The following is a 22,104-nucleotide window of genomic DNA, read 5'->3' as shown; positions in this document are numbered from 1 at the left end:
ATTAGAAAACAGCTAACTGCACATTTATTTTACTAGGCAAGTCAGTTAAGAACAAATTCTTATTTTCAATGACGGCCTAGTGGGTTAACTGCCTGTTCAGCGGCAGAACAACAGATTTGTACCTTGTCAGCTCGGGGATTTGAACTTGCAACCTTCCGGTTACTAGCCCAACACTCTAACCACTAGGCTAACCTGCCACCACATCCTGATGGTGCTTTTCCCAAATTCCACCAAAATGTCTCCTGCCCCACTAGAGGAGACAATACACTAGACATACAAACATCCCGGAGGCTTACAAAGTCATTCCCCTCCCACACCTGGGACAGTCTGATCACCTTTCACTGTTCCTACTCCCCAAGTATTTACCCCTCATTAAATGTGTGAAACCATCAGTGAGGACAGTCAAAGTGTGTCCAGAAGGGTCAGACTTATTACTACAGCACCAGTTTCAACACACAAGCTGGAAATTGCTTGCCACTCAGGCCGCCCTTGACTCCCATACGGACATCGAAACATATGCTTCTTCTGTTCTGGATTACATAAACATCTGCATCACCAATGTCACCACCCATAAACTAACAAAGACCATCCCCAACCAGAAGCCTTGGATGAACAGAGAGGTCCGACTACTGCGAAAGGCACGCAACGCTGCTTTAGATCTGGTGATGCGGAAGCCTACAGCTCATCCAGGGCCAACCTGAAAAAGGGCATCAAGATGGCTAAACATGACCACAAACTGCTGATTGAGGAGCACTTCAACAACAACTCTGAGCCTCGACGCATGTGGCAGGGCATCCAAGCCATCACAGACTACAGGCACAAAAAACCCTACCCCCACAGCCAGCGACGTCTCCATCGCTGACGAGTTAAACAGGTTCTATGCTCACTTCGACAGGGACAACAAAGATCCAAACATCAAAACTGAGCTCCCCCCAGACGACCTCCCATTCAGACTATCCATCACAGATGTGTTGTCTGCACTGAGTAGGGTGAATGCACACAAGGCTGCTGGTCCTGATGGCGTCCCCGTTCATGTGCTCAGAGCATGTTCTGGGCTGCTGGCCAAGGTCTTCACTGACATTTTTAATCTGTCAGTGACCCAGTCGGTTGTCCCCACGTGCTTCAAGACCACAACCATTGTGCCAGTGCCAAAGCAGTCGACCGCATCAAGCCTGAATGACTTCCGACCTGTTGCACTCACCTCCACGGCGCCGACAGAGATGGCCGCCTCGCTTCGCGTTCCTAGGAAACAGTTTTTTGTTTTTTTACGTTATTTCTTACATTAGTACCCCAGCTCATCTTAGGTTTCATTACATACAGTCGAGAAGAACTACTGAATATAAGATCAGCATCAACTCACCATCAGTACTACCAAGAATATGTTTTTCGCGACGCGGATCCTGTGTTCTGCCTTACAAACAGGACAACTGAGTGGATTCCATGCAGCGACCCAAAAATAAAAACAACTCCGAAAAAGAGGGAAATGAGGCGGTCTTCTGGTCAGACTCCGGAGACGGGCACATCGTGCACCACTCCCTAGCATTCTTCTTGCCAATGTCCAGTCTCTTGACAACAAGGTTGATGAAATCCGAGCAAGGGTAGCATTCCAGAGGGACATCAGAGACTGTAACGTTCTTTGCTTCACGGAAACGTGGCTCACTGGAGTGACTCTATCCGAAGCGGTGCAGCCAACGGGTTTCTCCACACATCGCGCAGACAGAAACAAACAACTTTCTGGTAAGAAGAGGGGCGGCGGCGTATGCCTTATGACTAACGTGACATGGTGTGATGAAAGAAACATACAGGAACTCAAATCCTTCTGTTCACCTGATTTAGAATTCCTCACAATCAAATGTAGACCGCATTATCTACCAAGAGAATTCTCTTCGATTATAATCACAGCCGTATACATCCCCCCCCAAGCAGACACATCGATGGCTCTGAACGAACTTTATTTAACTCTTTGCAAACTGGAAACCATTCATCCGGAGGCTGCATTCATTGTAGCTGGGGATTTTAACAAGGCTAATCTGAAAACAAGACTCCCTAAATTTTATCAGCATATCGATTGCGCAACCAGGGGTGGAAAGACCTTGGATCATTGTTACTCTAACTTCCGCGACGCATATAAGGCCCTGCCCCGCCCCCCTTTCGGAAAAGCTGACCACGACTCCATTTTGTTGATCCCTGCCTACAGACAGAAACTAAAACAAGAGGCTCCCACGCTGAGGTCTGTCCAACGCTGGTCCGACCAAGCTGACTCCACACTCCAAGACTGCTTCCACCACGTGGACTGGGACATGTTTCGTATTGCGTCAGACAACAACATTGACGAATACGCTGATTCGGTGTGTGAGTTCATTAGAACGTGCGTTGAAGATGTCGTTCCCATAGCAACGATTAAAACATTCCCTAACCAGAAACCGTGGATTGATGGCAGCATTCGCGTGAAACTGAAAGCACGAACCACTGCTTTTAATCAGGGGAAGGTGTCTGGTAACATGACCGAATACAAACAGTGCAGCTATTCCCTCCGCAAGGCTATCAAACAAGCTAAGCGTCAGTACAGAGACAAAGTAGAATCTCAATTCAACGGCTCAGACACAAGAGGCATGTGGCAGGGTCTACAGTCAATCACGGACTACAGGAAGAAATCCAGCCCAGTCACGGACCAGGATGTCCTGCTCCCAGGCAGACTAAACAACTTTTTTGCCCGCTTTGAGGACAATACAGTGCCACTGACACGGCCGGCAACGAAAACATGCGGTCTCTCCTTCACTGCAGCCGAGGTGAGTAAGACATTTAAACGTGTTAACCCTCGCAAGGCTGCAGGCCCAGACGGCATCCCCAGCCGCGCCCTCAGAGCATGCGCAGACCAGCTGGCCGGTGTGTTTACGGACATATTCAATCAATCCCTATACCAGTCTGCTGTTCCCACATGCTTCAAGAGGGCCACCATTGTTCCTGTTCCCAAGAAAGCTAAGGTAACTGAGCTAAACGACTACCGCCCCGTAGCACTCACTTCCGTCATCATGAAGTGCTTTGAGAGACTAGTCAAGGACCATATCACCTCCACCCTACCTGACACCCTAGACCCACTCCAATTTGCTTACCGCCCAAATAGGTCCACAGACGATGCAATCTTAACCACACTGCACACCGCCCTAACCCATCTGGACAAGAGGAATACCTATGTGAGAATGCTGTTCATTGACTACAGCTCGGCATTCAACACCATAGTACCCTCCAAGCTCGTCATCAAGCTCGAGACCCTGGGTCTCGACCCCGCCCTGTGCAACTGGGTACTGGACTTCCTGACGGGCCGCCCCCAGGTGGTGAGGGTAGGCAACAACATCTCCTCCCCGCTGATCCTCAACACTGGGGCCCCACAAGGGTGCGTTCTGAGCCCTCTCCTGTACTCCCTGTTCACCCACGACTGCGTGGCCACGCACGCCTCCAACTCAATCATCAAGTTTGCGGACGACACAACAGTGGTAGGCTTGATTACCAACAACGACGAGACGGCCTACAGGGAGGAGGTGAGGGCCCTCGGAGTGTGGTGTCAGGAAAATAACCTCACACTCAACGTCAACAAAACTAAGGAGATGATTGTGGACTTCAGGAAACAGCAGAGGGAACACCCCCCTATCCACATCGATGGAACAGTAGTGGAGAGGGTAGCAAGTTTTAAGTTCCTCGGCATACACATCACAGACAAACTGAATTGGTCCACTCACACAGACAGCATTGTGAAGAAGGCGCAGCAGCGCCTCTTCAACCTCAGGAGGCTGAAGAAATTTGGCTTGTCACCAAAAGCACTCACAAACTTCTACAGATGCACAATCGAGAGCATCCTGGCGGGCTGTATCACCGCCTGGTACGGCAACTGCTCCGCCCTCAACCGTAAGGCTCTCCAGAGGGTGGTGAGGTCTGCACAACGCATCACCGGGGGCAAACTACCTGCCCTCCAGGACACCTACACCACCCGATGTCACAGGAAGGCCATAAAGATCATCAAGGACATCAACCACCCGAGCCACTGCCTGTTCACCCCGCTATCATCCAGAAGGCGAGGTCAGTACAGGTGCATCAAAGCTGGGACCGAGAGACTGAAAAACAGCTTCTATCTCAAGGCCATCAGACTGTTAAACAGCCACCACTAACATTGAGTGGCTGCTGCCAACACACTGACACTGACTCAACTCCAGCCACTTTAATAATGGGAATTGATGGGAAATGATGTAAATATATCACTAGCCACTTTAAACAATGCTACCTTATATAATGTTACTTACCCTACATTATTCATCTCATATGCATACGTATATACTGTACTCTATATCATCGACTGTATCCTTATGTAATACATGTATCACTAGCCACTTTAAACTATGCCACTTTGTTTACATACTCATCTCATTTGTACATACTGTACTCGATACCATCTACTGTATCTTGCCTATGCTGCTCTGTACCATCACTCATTCATATATCCTTATGTACATATTCTTTATCCCCTTACACTGTGTACAAGACAGTAGTTTTGGAATTGTTAGTTAGATTACTTGTTGGTTATTACTGCATTGTCGGAACTAGAAGCACAAGCATTTCGCTACACTCGCATTAACATCTGCTAACCATGTGTATGTGACAAATAAAATAAAATTTGAATTTGATTTGAATTTGATGAAGTGCTTCGAAAGACTGGTTTTAGGGTACCTTAAGTCCTGCCTCCCTCCAACACTGGATTCCCACCAGTTTGCCTAACGACTGAACAGGTCTACAGAGGACGCCATCTCCACAGCTATACACTCTGCCCTGACCCACCTGGTCAAAACCAACACCTATGTGAGAATGCTGTTCCTAGACTTTAGCTCAGCAATCAATACGGTCATTCCCTCTAGGGAGGTCACCACACTCCATGACCTAGGGATCAGCCCCTCTCTCTGTAACTGGACTTTGGACTTCCTAACCAACAGGCCCCAGTCTGTCAGGTTAGACAACTTCACTTCCTCTACTCTGAACCTGAACACCGGTGTGCCACAGGGCTGCATGCTGAGCCCTCCCTGTACTCCCTCTTCACCTACGACTGCGTTGCTGTACACGGTTCTAACACCATTGTTAAGTTCACAGACGACACCGCGGTGGTAGGCCTGATCAGTGACAATGACAGGTCAGCCTACAGGGAGGAGGTCAAGCACCTGGCTGCATGGTGCGCTGACAACAGCCTGGCCCTCAATGCAAAGAAAACCAAGGAGCTCATTGTGGATTACAAGAAGTCTAAAAGCTGCAGTTTTTGATGGCACTGAGGTGGAGTGTGTGCCCAGCTTCAAATTCCTGGGTATCTATATCTCCAAAGACCTCTCCTGGACCTTCAACACCTCAACCCTAGGTCAAAAAGGAGCAGCAGCGCCTGTACTTTTTGAGGAGGCTGAAGATGGCCCACCTGTCTCCCAAGATCCTGGTGAACTTTTACCGCTGCACGGTGGAGAGCATTCTGACTAACTGCGCCACAGTGTGGTTTGGCGGATGCTCAGTTGATGACCGGAAGGCCCTGCAGCGGGTGATGAAAACCGCCCAGCACATCACTGGTGCCCAGCTCCCTGCCATCGTAGACCTCCAGCGCAAGCAGTGTCTGCGTAGGGCGTGCGGCATCATCAGGAACCATTCACATCTATGCCACAAACTGTTTGCCCTCCTACCATCAGGCAGGTGGTACAGGTCTCTACGTTCCCGCACTAGCAGGCTCAAGAACAGTTTCTTTCCAGCTACTGTAACCCTGCTGAACTTGTTGTTCTCCTTGTAAATTTATTGCACTCTTTTATTTGCACTTCTGGACAAAAGGAATACCTATGTAAGAATGCTGTTCATTGACAGCATTCAACACCATAGTACCCTCCAAGCTCATCATTAAGCTCGGGGCCCTGGGTCTGAACCACGCCCTGTGCAACTGGGTCCTGGACTTCCTAACGGGGCGCCCCCAGGTGGTGAAGGTAGGAAACAACACCTCCACTTTGCTGATCCTCAACACAGGGGCCCCACAAGGGTGTGTGCTCAGCCCCCTCCTGTACTCCCTGTTCACCCATAACTGCATGGCTACGCACGCCTCCAACTCAATCATCAAGTCTGCAGAAGACACAACAGTAGTAGGCCTGATTACCAACAATGACAAGAAGATCATCCCAAAAGATCATCAAGGACATCAACCACCCGAGCCACTGCCTGTTCACCCCGCTATCATCCAGAAGGCGAGGTCAGTACAGGTGCATCAAAGCTGGGACCGAGACTGAAAAACAGCTTCTATCTCAAGGCCATCAGACTGTTAAATAGCCATCACTAGGCGGCTTCCACCCAGTTACGTAACCCTGCACCTTAGAAGCTGCTGCCCCATATACATAGACTTGAAATCACTGGCCACTTTAATAATGGAACACCACTCACTAATAATGTTTACATATGTTTGCTTCACTCATCTCATATGTATATACTGTATTCTATTCTACTGTATTTTAGTTAATGCCACTCCGACATTGCTCATCCTAATATTTATATATTCCTTAATTCCATTATTTTACTTTTAGGTTTGTGTGTATTGTGTGTATTGTTGTGAATTGTTAGATATTACAGCACGGTTCGAGCTAGAAACACAAGCATTTCCCTACACCTGCAATAACATCTGCTAAACATGTGTATGTGACAAATAAAATTTTATTTGATCTGGATTTGATTTAGTGTAGGACATGGATTTATGACCCAATATAATAAGGATTTTCACAGAGTACATGTTTGAATAAGATTTACAGGACACAGATTGTTTGCCGGGGTCTTTACTGTGCACATAATTTCCCTCTTTCTTTTTTTATGGAATTCATAAAACTGTATTTGTTTACTCTGGGCACTGGACAAATGAGTTGAATGATGAAAACTGGGTGCTGGGCTTGCCTTTGTACATAAGCATAATCACACAACTGTCACCCTCGGGAGATGAAGCACTCACTCACTCAAATAAACTGCAGCCTATGCAGCAGATCTATGTGAAGTGTCAGCTATGGACAGAAGGATGACAAACACCAGTAGGTCTTCCCAGGCCCAGTGTTGATATGCATAATACTAGTGTTCCTACACAGTTTGAGTATCCCCCCTGTGGATGGTCAGTCGTAATAAAACATGGGATGGTTGAAAGGTGTAATCAGAACCCGGTAAATAATGACGAGCATTGCGATTGACAGCCCATCTGTGTGCAGTGTACTTGACGCAACATGATCAATCACGTTTGTTGAATGTACAGTATTAAAATGTTCAAGACTGCACAGCCAAGCATTATGTTTGTCACACCTAAATATGGAGGCGACATAAGTCTGAACATACAAACCTACAGCACTGATGTTTTGCCCACAGATCTAAGCATAAAGATACATCTAACCCTGCGTCCCAAAAGGCACCCTATTCCTTACGTAGTCTCACCATATATATTATAATATGTGTAAATAATGTGTAACGTTAACATTGAGTACCTACAATGGAACAACTTGATCTCTCAGTTCTCCCCTTGAGCCCCCAGGAGGTTGGCTATCCATTAAAAAGGAAGCAAACAAACATGTGCTGTCTGTTCAAATGGCCTCTCTAGCTCCATCTGGGCCAACTCTGAACATACAATACTGAACTGTATCTCTTATTTTGATCAGATCAGCCTTCCACTGTGTCTTCCAGTAAGGCAGTTCCTCTAACTCCCTAGGAGCCTCTATCCTTCTGTCCTCGACTCTAACACAGGCCTAGTACACCTGGAAAGGCCATTCCTGCCCCACTGATCCACGGCCAATTCACTGGTAATGTGCTGAGGGCTCAGGAAGGGAGAAAGCCTCAGGAATCTGCTCACGGTGACGGATGGTTAATGGCTTAGACAGACAGAAACCGGTAGATTTCTTCTGTTTTTGCTACATGTTGTTGATTTATATGAGGCGTATTGGAGGTATGTTTTGGAGAATGTTCTCTCTTATGATTGCATCTAAACATGGTCCTATTTAGTTTCACATAGGTTGTGAAAGGTAGAAGAAAACAAATTATAGAATAGCACTTTTTTAGCACAATTTTACCAAGATTAAATTACCTTTATTGTACCATGTAATTAGACAGAGAACCCACTCTCTTTTGACCTCATTTAGCCCGTAGGCTGGCGCTGGGTGAGGCTGAGACTGCTCTCAATCAGGTCCTCCAGGAAAATAACCATCAATTTGATCTAGTGTTCCACTGCTACTGAGGGAATCTCAGCTCAGAGCAGATCGATGAGCATATGGTGAATCTCACAGACGATTACCCAGGATCCTCGCCACTAACGTGGTAAACACAGCACCTTAATGGCACAGAAGCAATAAGGAATTGTTTGTTTAGCGTTCAGGGAAGTTCATTGCCATATGGTAGCCATTATGGCCCTAATGCTGATAATGCTAAGCACGTAGCACACTGGGCATTCAGGGTATGTATGCCTGTCAGTTCTAACTTGAGGCTTCTATCTACACTCAGACACATGGTTCCACAGTCCACACATCCCACATTTACAGCAGAATCGCTTGCAGCTCTTAAAACTGGAAAAATATAAATAAAAAACTTTTAATAAGCTTCTATGATCATTTTATAAGTCATATGATGGAATTATGAGATCTATATCTAAGCAGGGTCAGTTCAGTGGAGAGTGTTTTGGCAGTAAGTGAAACCTTGGCCTGGCTAAGTGACCCAAACCCTCTGTCTCTGCCTTGTCCTCACAAAGCCAACTCTGCACCTGCTTTGCTTTTGTGGAAGGTCTGATCTCTTGACTGCTCGCAACCCACAGAAAAATCATTTTTACGAGCTGCAGACTGCAGCACGTACCCAATGACCAAATGAAAGATTAGCAGAGATGTAGCTATTAACGTCAGACATCAGACATTACCGAAAATGGAGTCTCTCTCCAGGTGCGTGATGGTCCTGTGGAGGTGCAGGAGACAGTCACTATCTCGCGGTGGGAAGCTGGCAGCTTCACACTAGTCACAGACCTCAGACCTCCACACCTTCCACATCCTGTCGGTCAGAAAAACACTCTTCGCCAGCAACATATGTGACATCGCGTGTGGACAAAAACCTAAGGTGTTATTCCAGTTTTAACACAGCAGCGTCAGTTGAAAAGCCAAAGCAACCTTCCCTGCCTTGGGCCTCCCAGTGGACCAGCGCTTACACCACTGATCAAGCCTTCTCTCACAAAAGCAGATATTAATTACAGTAAAAGAAAACCCAGTCCAGACTCAAACTTCTCTCAAACATTCTTTGGCACAATTGTGACCATTCAACATTTTTACAGCTTCAAATATGTACGCTTATGAGGATTATTGTTTATTTGTTCATGTTCAGCAGTTCAATAATCCACCCTTATTGCTGTCTCTGTCTCGGATGTGTTGGGTGAAGTCTGTCAGGCAGTGCCCCCAGAAGTTATACAACTCTGCATCAGGCAATTTGTTCCTACAGAGCTGGACATAATCTGTATACAGTTACACGTTTGATTACTCCACATTTACAGCAAGTGTTTCTGAATAGAACTGTTGGGCTTATCACCATTTCTAAATTAGATTTTGTGCATTACTGGAACGATAAAGTGAAAAGGCAAATGCCATAAGATTTTAGGATGTTTCTGACTGACCACAAATGGTACAAGGACAATAGGGTCTTAGATGCACCAATTCTGCTTCTAAATTAAAAAAAAGGGAGGCTGTAAATGCGTAGGATCCAGTTATACGCCTGGAAAACAGTAATTGCGAAACCATAGAAACAAAAACATTAACTTGTCTAATGTTCTAAATAGGAGAGACTAATAAGAATGTCATCCACTGGTTATAAAAGTAAGACGTTATTAAGAAAACTAGGAACCAAACTTCTAGAGGGAACAGTGGTGTGTGTTCATGGACGCCAAGGGAAGCCAGACTTCCCCCAAAAATGTAACAACACTTTTAATTTATCTTTCGTCTCTCTGTGTTTCATTATTTTCCTGAGCGTTGAGCTAAACTGAGCGAACCTTCCTGGCGGGGGAAAAAAAGTGTCAGCCTGGATTTGGCGTCTCTCCTATCAAATCACTTTGAGAGCATACATCATTAACAGAAACAACTTGAATTGTTGCTTCACGTTGTGTCGTTGTCCTCCGGTGGATAGCTAACTAGATAGCTAAAATTGGCCCTTTCCTAAATTATCCATGGATGGAGATAGGGATTGGATTTAATTCTCCGTATAATGGCGATTATGATCCAACCATTCATTCATACTTTGTTGTGCATCTGGCCTGAGAAGATGGAAGTTCAATATGTACAGTAGCTAGATGTAGAAGGCTAATGTTAACTAGTTAACGTTGCCCATAAATGGAAGACTAGCGGGCAAGCAATTAGCCTGGTAGCCTAGGACAACAAAAAATAAAAGCATATACTGTATGACAGAGTGATAGACCGTTTCGTCAACATGAAAGAGAGGAGGATGGCATTGGCGTTTCTCTACAAGTAGGGTGAGTCAACATGTTATCTTGCACAAAACATGGACAGCCACATCATATTTAGCTTATGTTAATTGGACTAAATTGTTTTTGGTATCTTTTAGTCATCCCTGTATTAGACTAAGCAGAGGTGATTTGATGATGTTGAAATGTTGAAGTTGAAATGGAGCTGGAATAGTGAGAAGGAAGCTCCTGTTTACGGTAACACTTCTAAATCGATAGTTGTTTAGTGGTCAGAAAATGAAGGAAACATTAACTTGCTTAAGCATGCTGTAGGTCATGTAACTGTCTGTTACATGCAATATGCTATGTGGACTTTACTGGACAGAGGTTGCTCACCGGTTTTGTGATGAAACAAAGGTGTGGTTTAATTTATTCTGCCGCTGTCTTATTATTGTCTTGGCCTTTAGGCCTATATATCACAGTGGCAAGGCATATGAGTTAACAGGAAATGACGCAATTATCACAACACATACAGCATAGGTTGTAATATGGGGGTGAGGGGGCTTCCCCAGTGATTTTACCCACACACCGCTACTGAGAGGGAAGTTCATGAAGGTTACACCTGCCTTGTTAATAAGCAGCTAATCAAGCTGTCTAGTTTTGGGGGGGTTGGGAGCTGTGTCTGGGGGTGGAGGGGTGAGAGGGTGGACGTCTGTGTTCAGGAGTTCTGATCAGACCTCAAAGCTGATTTGAACAAGAACAAGGGTGCCGCCAGCCAACCCACAGACCGACCTGTCAGTGGTCATCCAACGGTTCCCGCTAAAGCTCGCTACATAAACCAAGCAAAGTTTCAGTCTCCTGAAACTTTATCAGCACAGGGCACAAGGAACATATTTCTGTTCAAGGAATCCGAAAGACATTCTTGAAATGGTCCAGAACAAACAATGTAACCTGTACTCATTACAACCAGATGCAGGGTATTAATCTTGATCCCAAACACAGGCAGGGGGATTAGAATCACATCAGGCACTTCATCTGTTAACCAGGTCCTCCTCCTTCCATTTAGAATTCAGACTGATCCAGGGATTGAACAGAGCTAAGACCCAAGGAATCTGGAGCGTAGATGTCGGTTACAGATGAGATTATGTCATCCCTTTGTCAGATGACAGCGAGTAAACTGCAAACCACAACAGTTGACTTTCCAAGCCCTTTGAGTTTAAAGGCAAATAAGTCTGGTCTTTTGTCTCACAGTCACAACATCATCAGACCAATAAGTGCTGCTGTTACCCAGGAGCCCAAACAAAACAGTCAGTTTCCTTCATGGACTCCTGTGGGAGTGGGACTAATCAGAGAGAAATTCCATAGCGGGCAAAAGACTCAGAGAAGGGAGACTGTCCAATCAGCCAACCAACACTCCCACACACACACCTGCTGAAGTGAAACAGACTATCTCACAGACAGTCACAGGTTCTCTCTTTTTATAGAAATCAATAGAGGAATCCAGTGGAATGTTCTCATCATATCCACTCTGGTTTTCCCTCTACTCATAAGATTTTCAATCCAAGCTTTACAGATGTGAGACTAAGCATTGGCCTGTATGGTTAAATAAGAATGGGTATAAATGGGTCATAGAGCACATTATAAAATGCCCCAAGACTACTGGTATAGATGACAGTGTCTTCCCAATCCCAAAATGAACCCATCGCCACCGTCACAACAGAACACTGACAGTCAGACATGATAGACACAGTCCACCAGGATTCATTTCCTTAAGGTCTGATTAAGATTGGAATGTCCGGGAGCATAGTCTGACCACAACTCTCCAGGGACATATTGTACACAGATTCTCTAGTCTACAAAGTAGGTTTTTGCCAAGAGCTATCCAAATATACACACAATCACACATCATCACAGTCCCCCAGTGCTGAGAAGTAGGAGAGTCAGGAGACCACTAGCAGCTGTCCTCAGTGGTCTCAGACCCCAGACAGTGCTACTTGACTTTGTTCAGGAAGTCTCCACACACAGACACACACACACACACACACACAATGTAGCAGGATGTTTTCCTCTGGGAGAAATAAACATGGGTCGAGAGGGTTAATTTCCTCATAGACAGAGGAACATTTTTCAAGCAAGGTACCACAGAAAGAATGCCCTGGGCAATTTTTTTTCTGTCTGCTAACTAGCAAGTCATTACGAGGAGACTCCTACTGAGAGAGAGAGAGAGACAGAGAGAGAGAGAGAGAGAGAGAGAGAGAGAGAGAGAGAGAGAGAGAGAGAGAGAGAGAGAAACAGAGCCTCTGGGAAAGGGGGGAGAGTGTCTAACAGTATCTCTCTCTGTATAACTGACAGATCTAGGGGACAATTGAGGACTTCAGATGTGCAGTATCAGTATCTTTACAAAGTGCTAAAAACAGAATCTCAGTCAGCCAACTACCTGAAAGTGACTAACCCCTGGAACCCCACTCTCTTACTTGAACTTAATAAATGTCATGCTGCGACACCAGAAATGTTTCTGTTCTAACAGATAAAACGGACCTGATCAAACTCAGATGGGGTGTAGCTATCGGCTGACTTGGAAGGAACACACAGTATGTGTGAGAGACATACTCTTGACTTTCACAGCTCGGGCATTTCACTGTATAATCCACCTAAAGCAGGAGATCAGCAAATTCCCCCGGCACTGTCCATGATAGTCTTTCACAAAAACACATTGAACAAAATCAGCCTTTTCTGGCTAAAACCAGATGTGACCTGTCCACAGCATTTCATCGTTCCTGCTTGTTTCCTGTTTCCTTACGTCCTGCGGACCGACGTGTCGTTTCACCAAAGCCCGGCCGTTGAAAAGCGTAACGAAGTGAGACAGAGTAGTGTTCACAAGAGCCGTAAACCTAGCCAATTATACCGGGCCAGATTGGCCAGGCTAAGTCTCAGACCTATCATGTGTTTAACACGTTGCGGAGAGCGTTGAGGCCGCGGCATCAACCCACAACACATAGCATCAACACTGCAAACCGCGTGTCACAATCTGAAGGATTGCATTAGCATAGCGTTCTCTGACATCAGTGATTAGAAGCAGGTGGACAATTGGCTTCCTATGACACCATGCTCAAAGGGATATTCAATATATGCAAAAAGACAATAAAAGATCTACCAATAGGTGCCCTTCTCTCGTTGAGGCATTGGAAAACCTTCCTTGGTCATTGTAGTTGAATCTGTGTTTGAAATTCACTGCTTGACTGAGGGACCTTACAGATAATTGTAAGTGTGGTATACAGAGATGTCATTCAAAAACCATGTTAAAACACTATTATTGCACACAAGAGTGAGTCCGTGCAACTTATTATGTGATCTTGTTATTACTTTTAAGCAAGTTTTTACACCTGAACTTATTTAGGTTTGCCATAACAGAGGGGTTGAATACTTATTGACCCAAGATATTATTTCAGCTTAATTTTTTTAATTAATTTGTAAACAATTTGACATTATCGGGTATTGTGTGTAGGCCAGTGACACAAAACCAAAATGTAATAAATTTGAAAGTCAGACTGTAAAACAACAAAAAGTCACAGGGTGTGAATACTTTCTTAAGGCACTGTAGTAGACTAGGATCGACCCTCTACAGATCGGTTCAGGCACAAACACATAGGCCTGAGAAACAGACAGTCAACAGGTGCTTTAGTATACATACCTTTCGGTATCGCTAACTGTTTCTGTTCCACAACATCCACATGAATATACGGACCATAACATACCATTGCGGGTGAGGCCCTTAAGTACATAGACTGTGGCCCCTAAGGGCCCATAAAGGCTGACTGATTTACCTGTGGCACACTGGCGTGAGGTCAGTAATTCATACATTTTTTCCAGGAGGTTCCCTGGTGGTTATCTAATGGTTCTCCTGTGGTTCCAGGTGACTGGGGGCTGGGTAAAGTGTGGATAAAGCCAGTCTGAGATCCAGAGAGAGGCCTGCGTGCCTCCTTGCTGTGTGAGGATGTTATCCAGACATCTGTTCTACACAACACAGACCAGGATTAGGGAACATGGAGGAAATGAAACATCATTCATCTACATTGGAGAGGTTAGCTCTCTCCCCTCTGTCTATCTCTACTCTTTCTCCCCCTCCCCTATTCCCTCCACCATTGACAAATCCAAAATCCACAGCAGAATATAAAAGTCTCAACATTATCAAATAATTGTGCCATCTCTCGCATGGTCTGACCATGAGATGGTCTCATTGGAATATGTCAAAATATGGTCGTTGCTACCCCTATACATATCACTCAGTATCCCTGCACATTGTAAATATGCTACTGGAACTGACCCTGCATATAGATAGAATGATTACTTACTTTCTCCTGGTCTTCTTATTTCTTATTTTTATTTCTTGTGTGTTTTTGTTCTACCTTGTGTTATTTTTTGTGCTACATTGATATTGATTACTGCATTGTTGGGTTTGGAGCTCGCAAGAGAGGCATTTCACTGTACTTGTGAACGTGACATTAAAACCTTGACACTTGAAATACTATGGTTATATACTGTATGTTAACATTCTGATATATTTCTAATGATGTGGTCTGAAGTCTACCCTACATTCTGCCACCATCGTGTGCCCCTTCGCTCAACACTCCTCTCCATCTCCACAATCCAACAGTTTTTCTGACTAGCTGGGCGTGGCTCTCCCTGAGCGACTACAACTGCTGGGTTCATGGCTCCAGGTATGGAACAGAGGCCCAAGTCTAAATAAACGTCCCATTCACCCACCAAACCTGGTTTGTATTAGTACTGTGGGGTGGCTCCAATGTGTTACACTTTATGTAAAAGTCTTTAAACACTTGGTGGATTCATGGAATGATATTATTATAATTATTAAAGGTAGACTCAGCGATATGACGTAGATGCAGAAAGTAAACAGCATAGTGGGTCAATTTCCGCAATAACTAAGAGTGTTGAAGCACAAGACTCAACTTCTCCTCTTTTCTCCACGGTTTTGGTCCCGTGGCGACCACACCGTAACATGCGCTGTGTGGGACTGTGTGAGAGCAAAGTTTTCTATCTCGCTCATCTCAATATCTGTGGTGCTGCTTGTGGCAAAGTCAATTAGCTTTTTTTTATTGTATTAAATATTTGGGGGGGGGGGGGGTATTTTACCCCCCTTTTCTCCCCAATTTCAATCTTGTCTCATCGCTGCAACTCCCCAACGTGCTCGGGAAGCGAAGGTCAAGTCATGCATCCTCTGAAACATGACCTGCCAAACACCCGCCCGCTTAACCTGGACCAGCCGCACCAATGTGTCGGTGGAAACACTGTTCACCTGACGACCGAGGTCAGCTTGCAGGCACCCGGACCGCCACAAGGAGTCGCTAAAGCACGATGAGCCAAGTAAAGCCTCCCGAGCCAAATCCTTCCCTAACGGCTGGGCGCCGTCCTACGGGACTCCCGATCACGGCCGGTTGTGATACAGCCCGAGATCGAACCCAGGTATGTAGTGACGCCTCTAGCACTGTGATGCAGACCGCTGCGCCACTCGGGAGGCGTGAGTCTACCTTTAAAAGAGGTGAGAGAACAGCTCTGCATCCACTACCTCATGCTCTAACCCAGGTACTGGGTACTGGCATAGGTATACTTTACACATCATATTAACTAAACAAAATAAAACACTTACTGTATCTGCGTAAGCTGTGCTGGTCATTAAGACATCACAAAGACTACAATTCTCTTACCAAGGCAGAATCGCCATAGTATTACAACCACCACACTCACATCTAGGTCACCCCAAACCTGAATGCTATGATGGAGAGAACCAATAAAGCATGGAGAACATTATACAGCTTCCCCCTCTCCAGTCTTCTTGTCCTTAATAGGTTTAGCAGTCAGAAAGCCAAGGCATGGTTCTGCAGGGCTAACTCTACTGCAGCGAAGCAGAGACAGGTAGGGCAGGATCTCTGAGCAACACAGCACAGCTTCATTACTCTGAGTGAGTTGACAGAGCTCTTGGCATGTTGAAGCCTCTCTGCTGACCTGGAACACGAAACCAAGGAAAATGCTCAGAAGCAGAGTAAAGTAGACATTTTCACATTTCCATTGCAATTGCTACGTTGTGCCCTAATGAACACAACCCTGGACTGGTTCAAAGAAGGTGTGGACAATCTTAAAGCCTGTGGCATAGTTCACCTGGTGGATATGGGAATATGGTTTCAGCTCTGATAATCAACCCTCCACTGCTGGAGTGGGCCATATTCTGAAACTACATGGGAATAACTTTGGAATAGCACTTGGAACATTGGAGTATGTGCGTATGAATGGGCATTGCTTTTAGAAAATGTAAAAAAATGGGGACAAGTCTGTCATTGAGCTGCATTCAACCACATACACCAACTCAAAAAGCAGCTTACTTCGATCACACCTTTAATCACAATCACACCTTGTATCTATATGTATATTTTTTATTCTAAAATTACACTAAACCTGGACCTAAACCTTACAACTTCTAAACCTAACCCTTGACCTTTTTATGCATTTGACTCAATACAGAGGAACAGTGTCCCTCTCAGTGAGAGCTGGCTGAAAATGGCTGCTGCCCTGCTTTAAACCTTCTGGCTGGAGAGGAGGATAAATCTACTCTCTGAGAGGTGGAGGAAGGAAAGATGTTAGGGGAGAGAGGAGGAATAAGAGGTCAAAGCTTCTGTGTTCACAGAGAGAACCGAAAACCTTGACGGAAATGAGTCTAGGCTTATCTTTGTCCCCCTTCCCTGTCACCTGACTAACGTGTGTGTCCCTCTGTTGTTCACCCTTCCCTGAAAACCCAAGCAGCTCTTTCCAAACAAACGAGCGGGGCAGCCATCAGAAACAAACACTGGTGCGTCCCTGTGAAATGTCACAGCCGGAGGAAGAGCAACAAAGAGAACCCCTGGCCGGACCTTCCTCCTGCTGCGTGTGTGGAGAAGGCATGTGTGTGTGTGTGTGCTTGTGACAGTGTCACAGTGTTTGTATGTGTGTGTATGTGTGTGTGTGCGTGCCTGAGTGCATGCGTGCATGTTTGCGTGTGTGCATGCATATGCATGGAAAGGGGGTGTAACTAATTGTTCTCTGTTATCTCTTTTGGGGGAGTCTTCCTTAGAACATCAACTAACAAACGTTGTCCTCTCGCTGTTGGCCGGATGACAGAGCGTTAGGGGTCAGAGGGTCAGAGGGAAAGGAGAGCAGATCAAGAGATGTTCATGGGAATTTTAAAGACAGGAAGAATAATACTGGATCAGGTTACTTCTCATATTTACAGTCCACAGTCCACTAGTATGCTTTCATATTTAATTATTTGATTGCTTGCTGATTAGCTTGAATAAACAGGACGGACCACTGAAGCGTTACAGAATCCTAGTCATTTGCCCATATTCACAAAGTGTCTCAGAGTTGGAGTTCTGATCTAGGATCAGGTTCCCACCTGTCCATATAATCTTATTCATTAGGATCTAAAAGGTCAAAGATCCTAGATCAGATCATACTCTATGGGATGACTTTATGTCAATATAGGCCCTGGTGTCCAGACAGGCAGTGTCTGTTCCATCTGTGAGAAGCTCAAACTGCACATACCCTCATTAGAATCCAGCTTGCAGACTGGAGGACAGAGGATCGAGGCAGGGTTGAGTTTAAAACAATATATATTTTACCTTTATTTAACTAGGCAAGTCAGTTAAGAACAAATTCTTATTTACAATGACGGCCTACCCAGCGAGTTAGCCCCTCAGCGCCCGGGGCAGCAGCCTTCAAAGGACCCATTTTCTCCCATGGTGCACTTCTGCCACCTCTAATTACCCAGCAACCCCCATTGAGCGGCCACTGACGATCGCAGCCACAGGAAACCCTCATTTATGTTGTTCAAAGTGAAAGCACCAGGTCTGCACTGTGTCCATTAGGACTTGACCATTTTTTTCTCCTTTAAGGATATAGGTCAGTCTCTAGGGCTGGACTCACTAATCTACACACAGCCTCACAGCTCGGCTGTAAAAAGGATACACCGCAAAGGGGTGGCTAGTGGTTACAGGGTGGACACTGAAGTTTAAAAAACGTTGACCTTTACAATGTTGATGTGTTTAGTCGAAAAGGATTCTGTGTTTTTTTCTGGCCTCTCATTCACTCTTTCTCACTCTCTCTCTCTCATTCTCTCCCTCTCTGTCTCTCACACTCTCTCTCACTCATATTTTTACCATTCTCTCACTCCGCCTCCCTCACAAAACCCCCCAAAACCATGGCAAATTGTCCACAACATGTTCTCTTTCTCTGACTCCATGATGACTCACTCACCATACTGGCAGCGTGTTCCTTGGAAGCCTACAGGACAATGACAGATCTGGTCACCTCTCTCAGCACACCTGCCCCCATTGAAGCAGGTAGTAGCAGCACACACCCCTGTATAACACAACGCACATCGGTCACTCCAGTAACACCTGCAAATGCTCATACACGACAACACATCAACAATGAATTTAATATGTATGATAGCGCTAAATTTGTCCATAGATACATGTCTTAATACAAAAGTAATATTCAGTGTTTGACTTTGAACTCACGGTGCAAACAGCCCCTCTCCTTGCCCCTCTGTGTCCACCCAGGGCAGCACCTGGTCACCCTGTGCACATCCATACTGTACACCTGCCTGTAGGCTGTGTAGTAGCCTGTTCTGCAGAAAGGAAATGACATACAGGTGTAGGATCTTAATTTGATCAACCTGTTGCAGGAGAACTTTCCTTCAATGCAGGAAATGTTAACCTTGTAGTGTATTTGAGGTTTTAAAAGGCTTCTGAAGTTTGTCATTTCCACTTTGACATTTCAGACTTGATTTTCCCTCAAGCCCTACAAAAATGTGCATTCGTTATAATCCACACAACAATTCACATTTCCTGTCGCTGCAGGATTATTTCCCTGCTGTAGCAAACTGGCTCAAATTAAGATCCTACATCTGTATGAGCCCAGTGATGATAGGAGAGACTGAGTACAACTATCCAACAACAACAACAACAACAACAACAACAGGGTATTGGAGAAGATGTGCCACTCACCTCCTTTCGTAGCCAACACACCAGCGGTGGCCGGTGCAGCCTTGCTTCCAGACCTTGACCATCCGAGTGAAGGCCTGGACACAAGGCTGGCGTGCACCCAGCATGGACAACTCCTGCTCCGCACACACATTAGGCCTGCAGAGACACAGAGAGGATGGTTCAGTCTGTAACACTTTACATTAAGTAGCTTGTATACCTGTGTAGTAACACTATAATTACTCTGGATACTAGGGCTACATTGTTATATACCATGTTGTTATCATCAATTGAATCATTGATTTACAATGGCATAAAAATGGAGATGAGCGGTTTAGATATCCTTCAATTTATTAGCGATGGGTACACAGGACAGGAGAGGGTCAGGGTTGAGGTCAATGAGAGAGAGAGAGAGTTTTTTACTCTCCTCCATCTGACACCAGAGTTGCTGACCCTTATCATGAACCACCCAGCAGCTCCAGACCCTCCAGCGTCTTGACAGGTGCCCAGCGTGTTCACCCCAGATGAGGTGTGTGTGTGTGTGTGTGTGTGTGTGTGTGTGTGTGTCTCCCAGGGAGCACACCGACACAGGGGAAACACTGAAACCATCCAAGAGGAAGCATGTGCACACATTCCAACAGACACAGTGACATACATTACCTAGATGTGCTATCGTATGTCTATTCACAGCACCAGATAGACCTGGGAATTTAGCAATTGGATTGAATTCAGCAATAATTGGCCATTGTTAGGAGTATCTCATTCTAGATGGCTTGTGAGTTACCTGCTGTGGGTTAAATCATGTAAAGTAAAACCATTCTATCTGCATCTGTGGTCTAGGTTTTGGTCTGTTCTTCTTTAGAATTCCCTAGACTCGTGTTCTCAAATACTCTGCTGGACTTGGACAATGTTCCAGATACCCAATAAATAACCAATAAAACTCCCCAGGCAATACTAGTTTATTATCTCGTCAGAGAAAATATGTCAGAATGTGTGCGCTTGTTTGTGTGCGTGCCGTGACTTTGTGCATGTCTTCCTGTCCGCCAATGAAAATGGCAAGGTATTCAGCAGCTGAATATCTACATACCATCCATCATAAATATATCAAGATGTTGTCAGAACAGGGATATATAACACACTTGTGTCCAAACGTGTATTTCTGCATCTGCACACACCATCTGGGTTCAATAGACAGCAGGCTAGGTGAAATAGCTAAGGGAAGTTTTAGGCTCTTATAGTCATGAAAATATCATTCTGAATGCGTGTCCTGCACACGCTCATTCTTTTCGCGAAGTCTCTCGAGAAATACACATTGCTTTACATCCTCAGCATAATAATGATCATGCTTGCCGGGTAAAGTAATATGGTTTATTTTACGTGGGGTCCACAAAGGGCGACGCCTAGAGGACAAATGCATCCAGATTACTGTTGTGCAGTCAAAAAAGACAAGAGTACACCGTACAGATATAACGTTCGTATCCAACAGTAAAAAACAGTGACAACAAAGCCTAATAACCATGATAAGAGGCTGTGGTTGATCCCTTTAACCAAAAGCATGTTGAAACATGCTGCAATGACACATTTCCATTGAAGAGCCGCGAAATCCAAATGGACTATTTATTCCTTTGGTTATCTACAGACTCAAATGTTCATGTGTCTCAGAGACAGACACGTGAACGCTCATGTATTAGATGATTCAACATACAATATTCGAGCAACTCTAAATTCACTCACATGCCAGGTTGTAACTCCAGAGATGATGCGATGCGTGCGGTGTCCAGTGCTATCATGCACCACATTAAAACGTTCAAGAACATTATTCATTCACACGGGGAAGACTACAAATTAAAGAGTGATGTGGTGAAGGTAAATATCTCCTATTGTCCCGTCAAATAATGATGTGCATCGAAACAGGACTATAATGCTTCCAAATTGTCCCGTGTCTAGAGAGTTTGAAAGGGTCTTCTTGTCCTTTGCTTGCATCCATCCCCCTTCGTCGTACGAGCTCTATTCACAAGAGTTCCGGAGTACCACCCACGAGCACTAGAGGGTCCCTATCATCACCAATGAGATCGATCTTTACTCAGCTCTCCGCTACTAAGAGCTTTTCAACTGTGTATTTTGATCTATGAAAAGTGCAGACTATTGAACTTTAACTTCATACACTAAATAGATTCGGATTGGTTTGATTATTGATCCATTTACGACCTTTATTTACGAGATCAAACATATTTACCAACCCTAAGACTTTTTGACACCTTCCCGCTTTATTAGTTTTTTTCTCTGGAGCCTGTAGGCCTATTTGATAGTGTTTTGTTAGAGTTCAGTGATGTTTCAATTAGAAAGCGTTGATTTGGAAACAGCGACCTCCACCGTTGTTGTCGTTGAATCGTGCATTTATAAATTGCAATGTGTTATAGGAGACTACCCTACAGCGCAAGTTTGCGGTTCTCTCAGATGTTAATTCAGATGTTTTTTTAAATGTAGGCTCACAGTGCTGAGTGCAAAGTGGTTCATGAATGGCTTTATGTGTGTGTTTTTCTCTCCATCCTACTCTTCCTCTTCTCAAACTTCTCCCTCTCTCTCCATTTATTTCTCTCTTTTTTCTCTTTCCATCTTCTCCTT

General features: G+C 45.0%; 1 protein-coding gene across 6 annotated transcripts in view; it reads right to left on the bottom strand.

Annotated features, from left to right (window-relative positions):
* The window catches only part of LOC110507158 (uncharacterized), an 85,283-nt gene extending 63,519 nt beyond the window's left edge, over window positions 1-21,764 (bottom strand). For all 6 annotated transcript variants that reach the window (XM_090224552.1, XM_090224551.1, XM_090224553.1 and 3 more), the window contains exons 1-4: window positions 21,214-21,764; window positions 19,504-19,638; window positions 19,015-19,124; window positions 18,749-18,853 (exon numbers count right to left, since the gene is read on the bottom strand). In XM_090224552.1, coding sequence (XP_090080678.1) covers window positions 18,749-18,853; window positions 19,015-19,124; window positions 19,504-19,638; window positions 21,214-21,296 — 433 coding nt within the window. In that variant the 5' untranslated portion in view covers window positions 21,297-21,764. The remainder of the gene's footprint in view (window positions 1-18,748; window positions 18,854-19,014; window positions 19,125-19,503; window positions 19,639-21,213) is intronic.
* Window positions 21,765-22,104: the final 340 nt, after the last annotated feature.

This window comes from Oncorhynchus mykiss, chromosome 27, assembly GCF_057628025.1.
Source record: "Oncorhynchus mykiss isolate SJ-2025 chromosome 27, ASM5762802v1, whole genome shotgun sequence".
In the NCBI taxonomy this organism is placed as follows: Eukaryota; Metazoa; Chordata; class Actinopteri; order Salmoniformes; family Salmonidae; genus Oncorhynchus; species Oncorhynchus mykiss.
The sequence above is the reverse complement of the archived record's forward strand: the minus strand, read 5'-3'. Positions and strand labels throughout refer to the sequence as shown.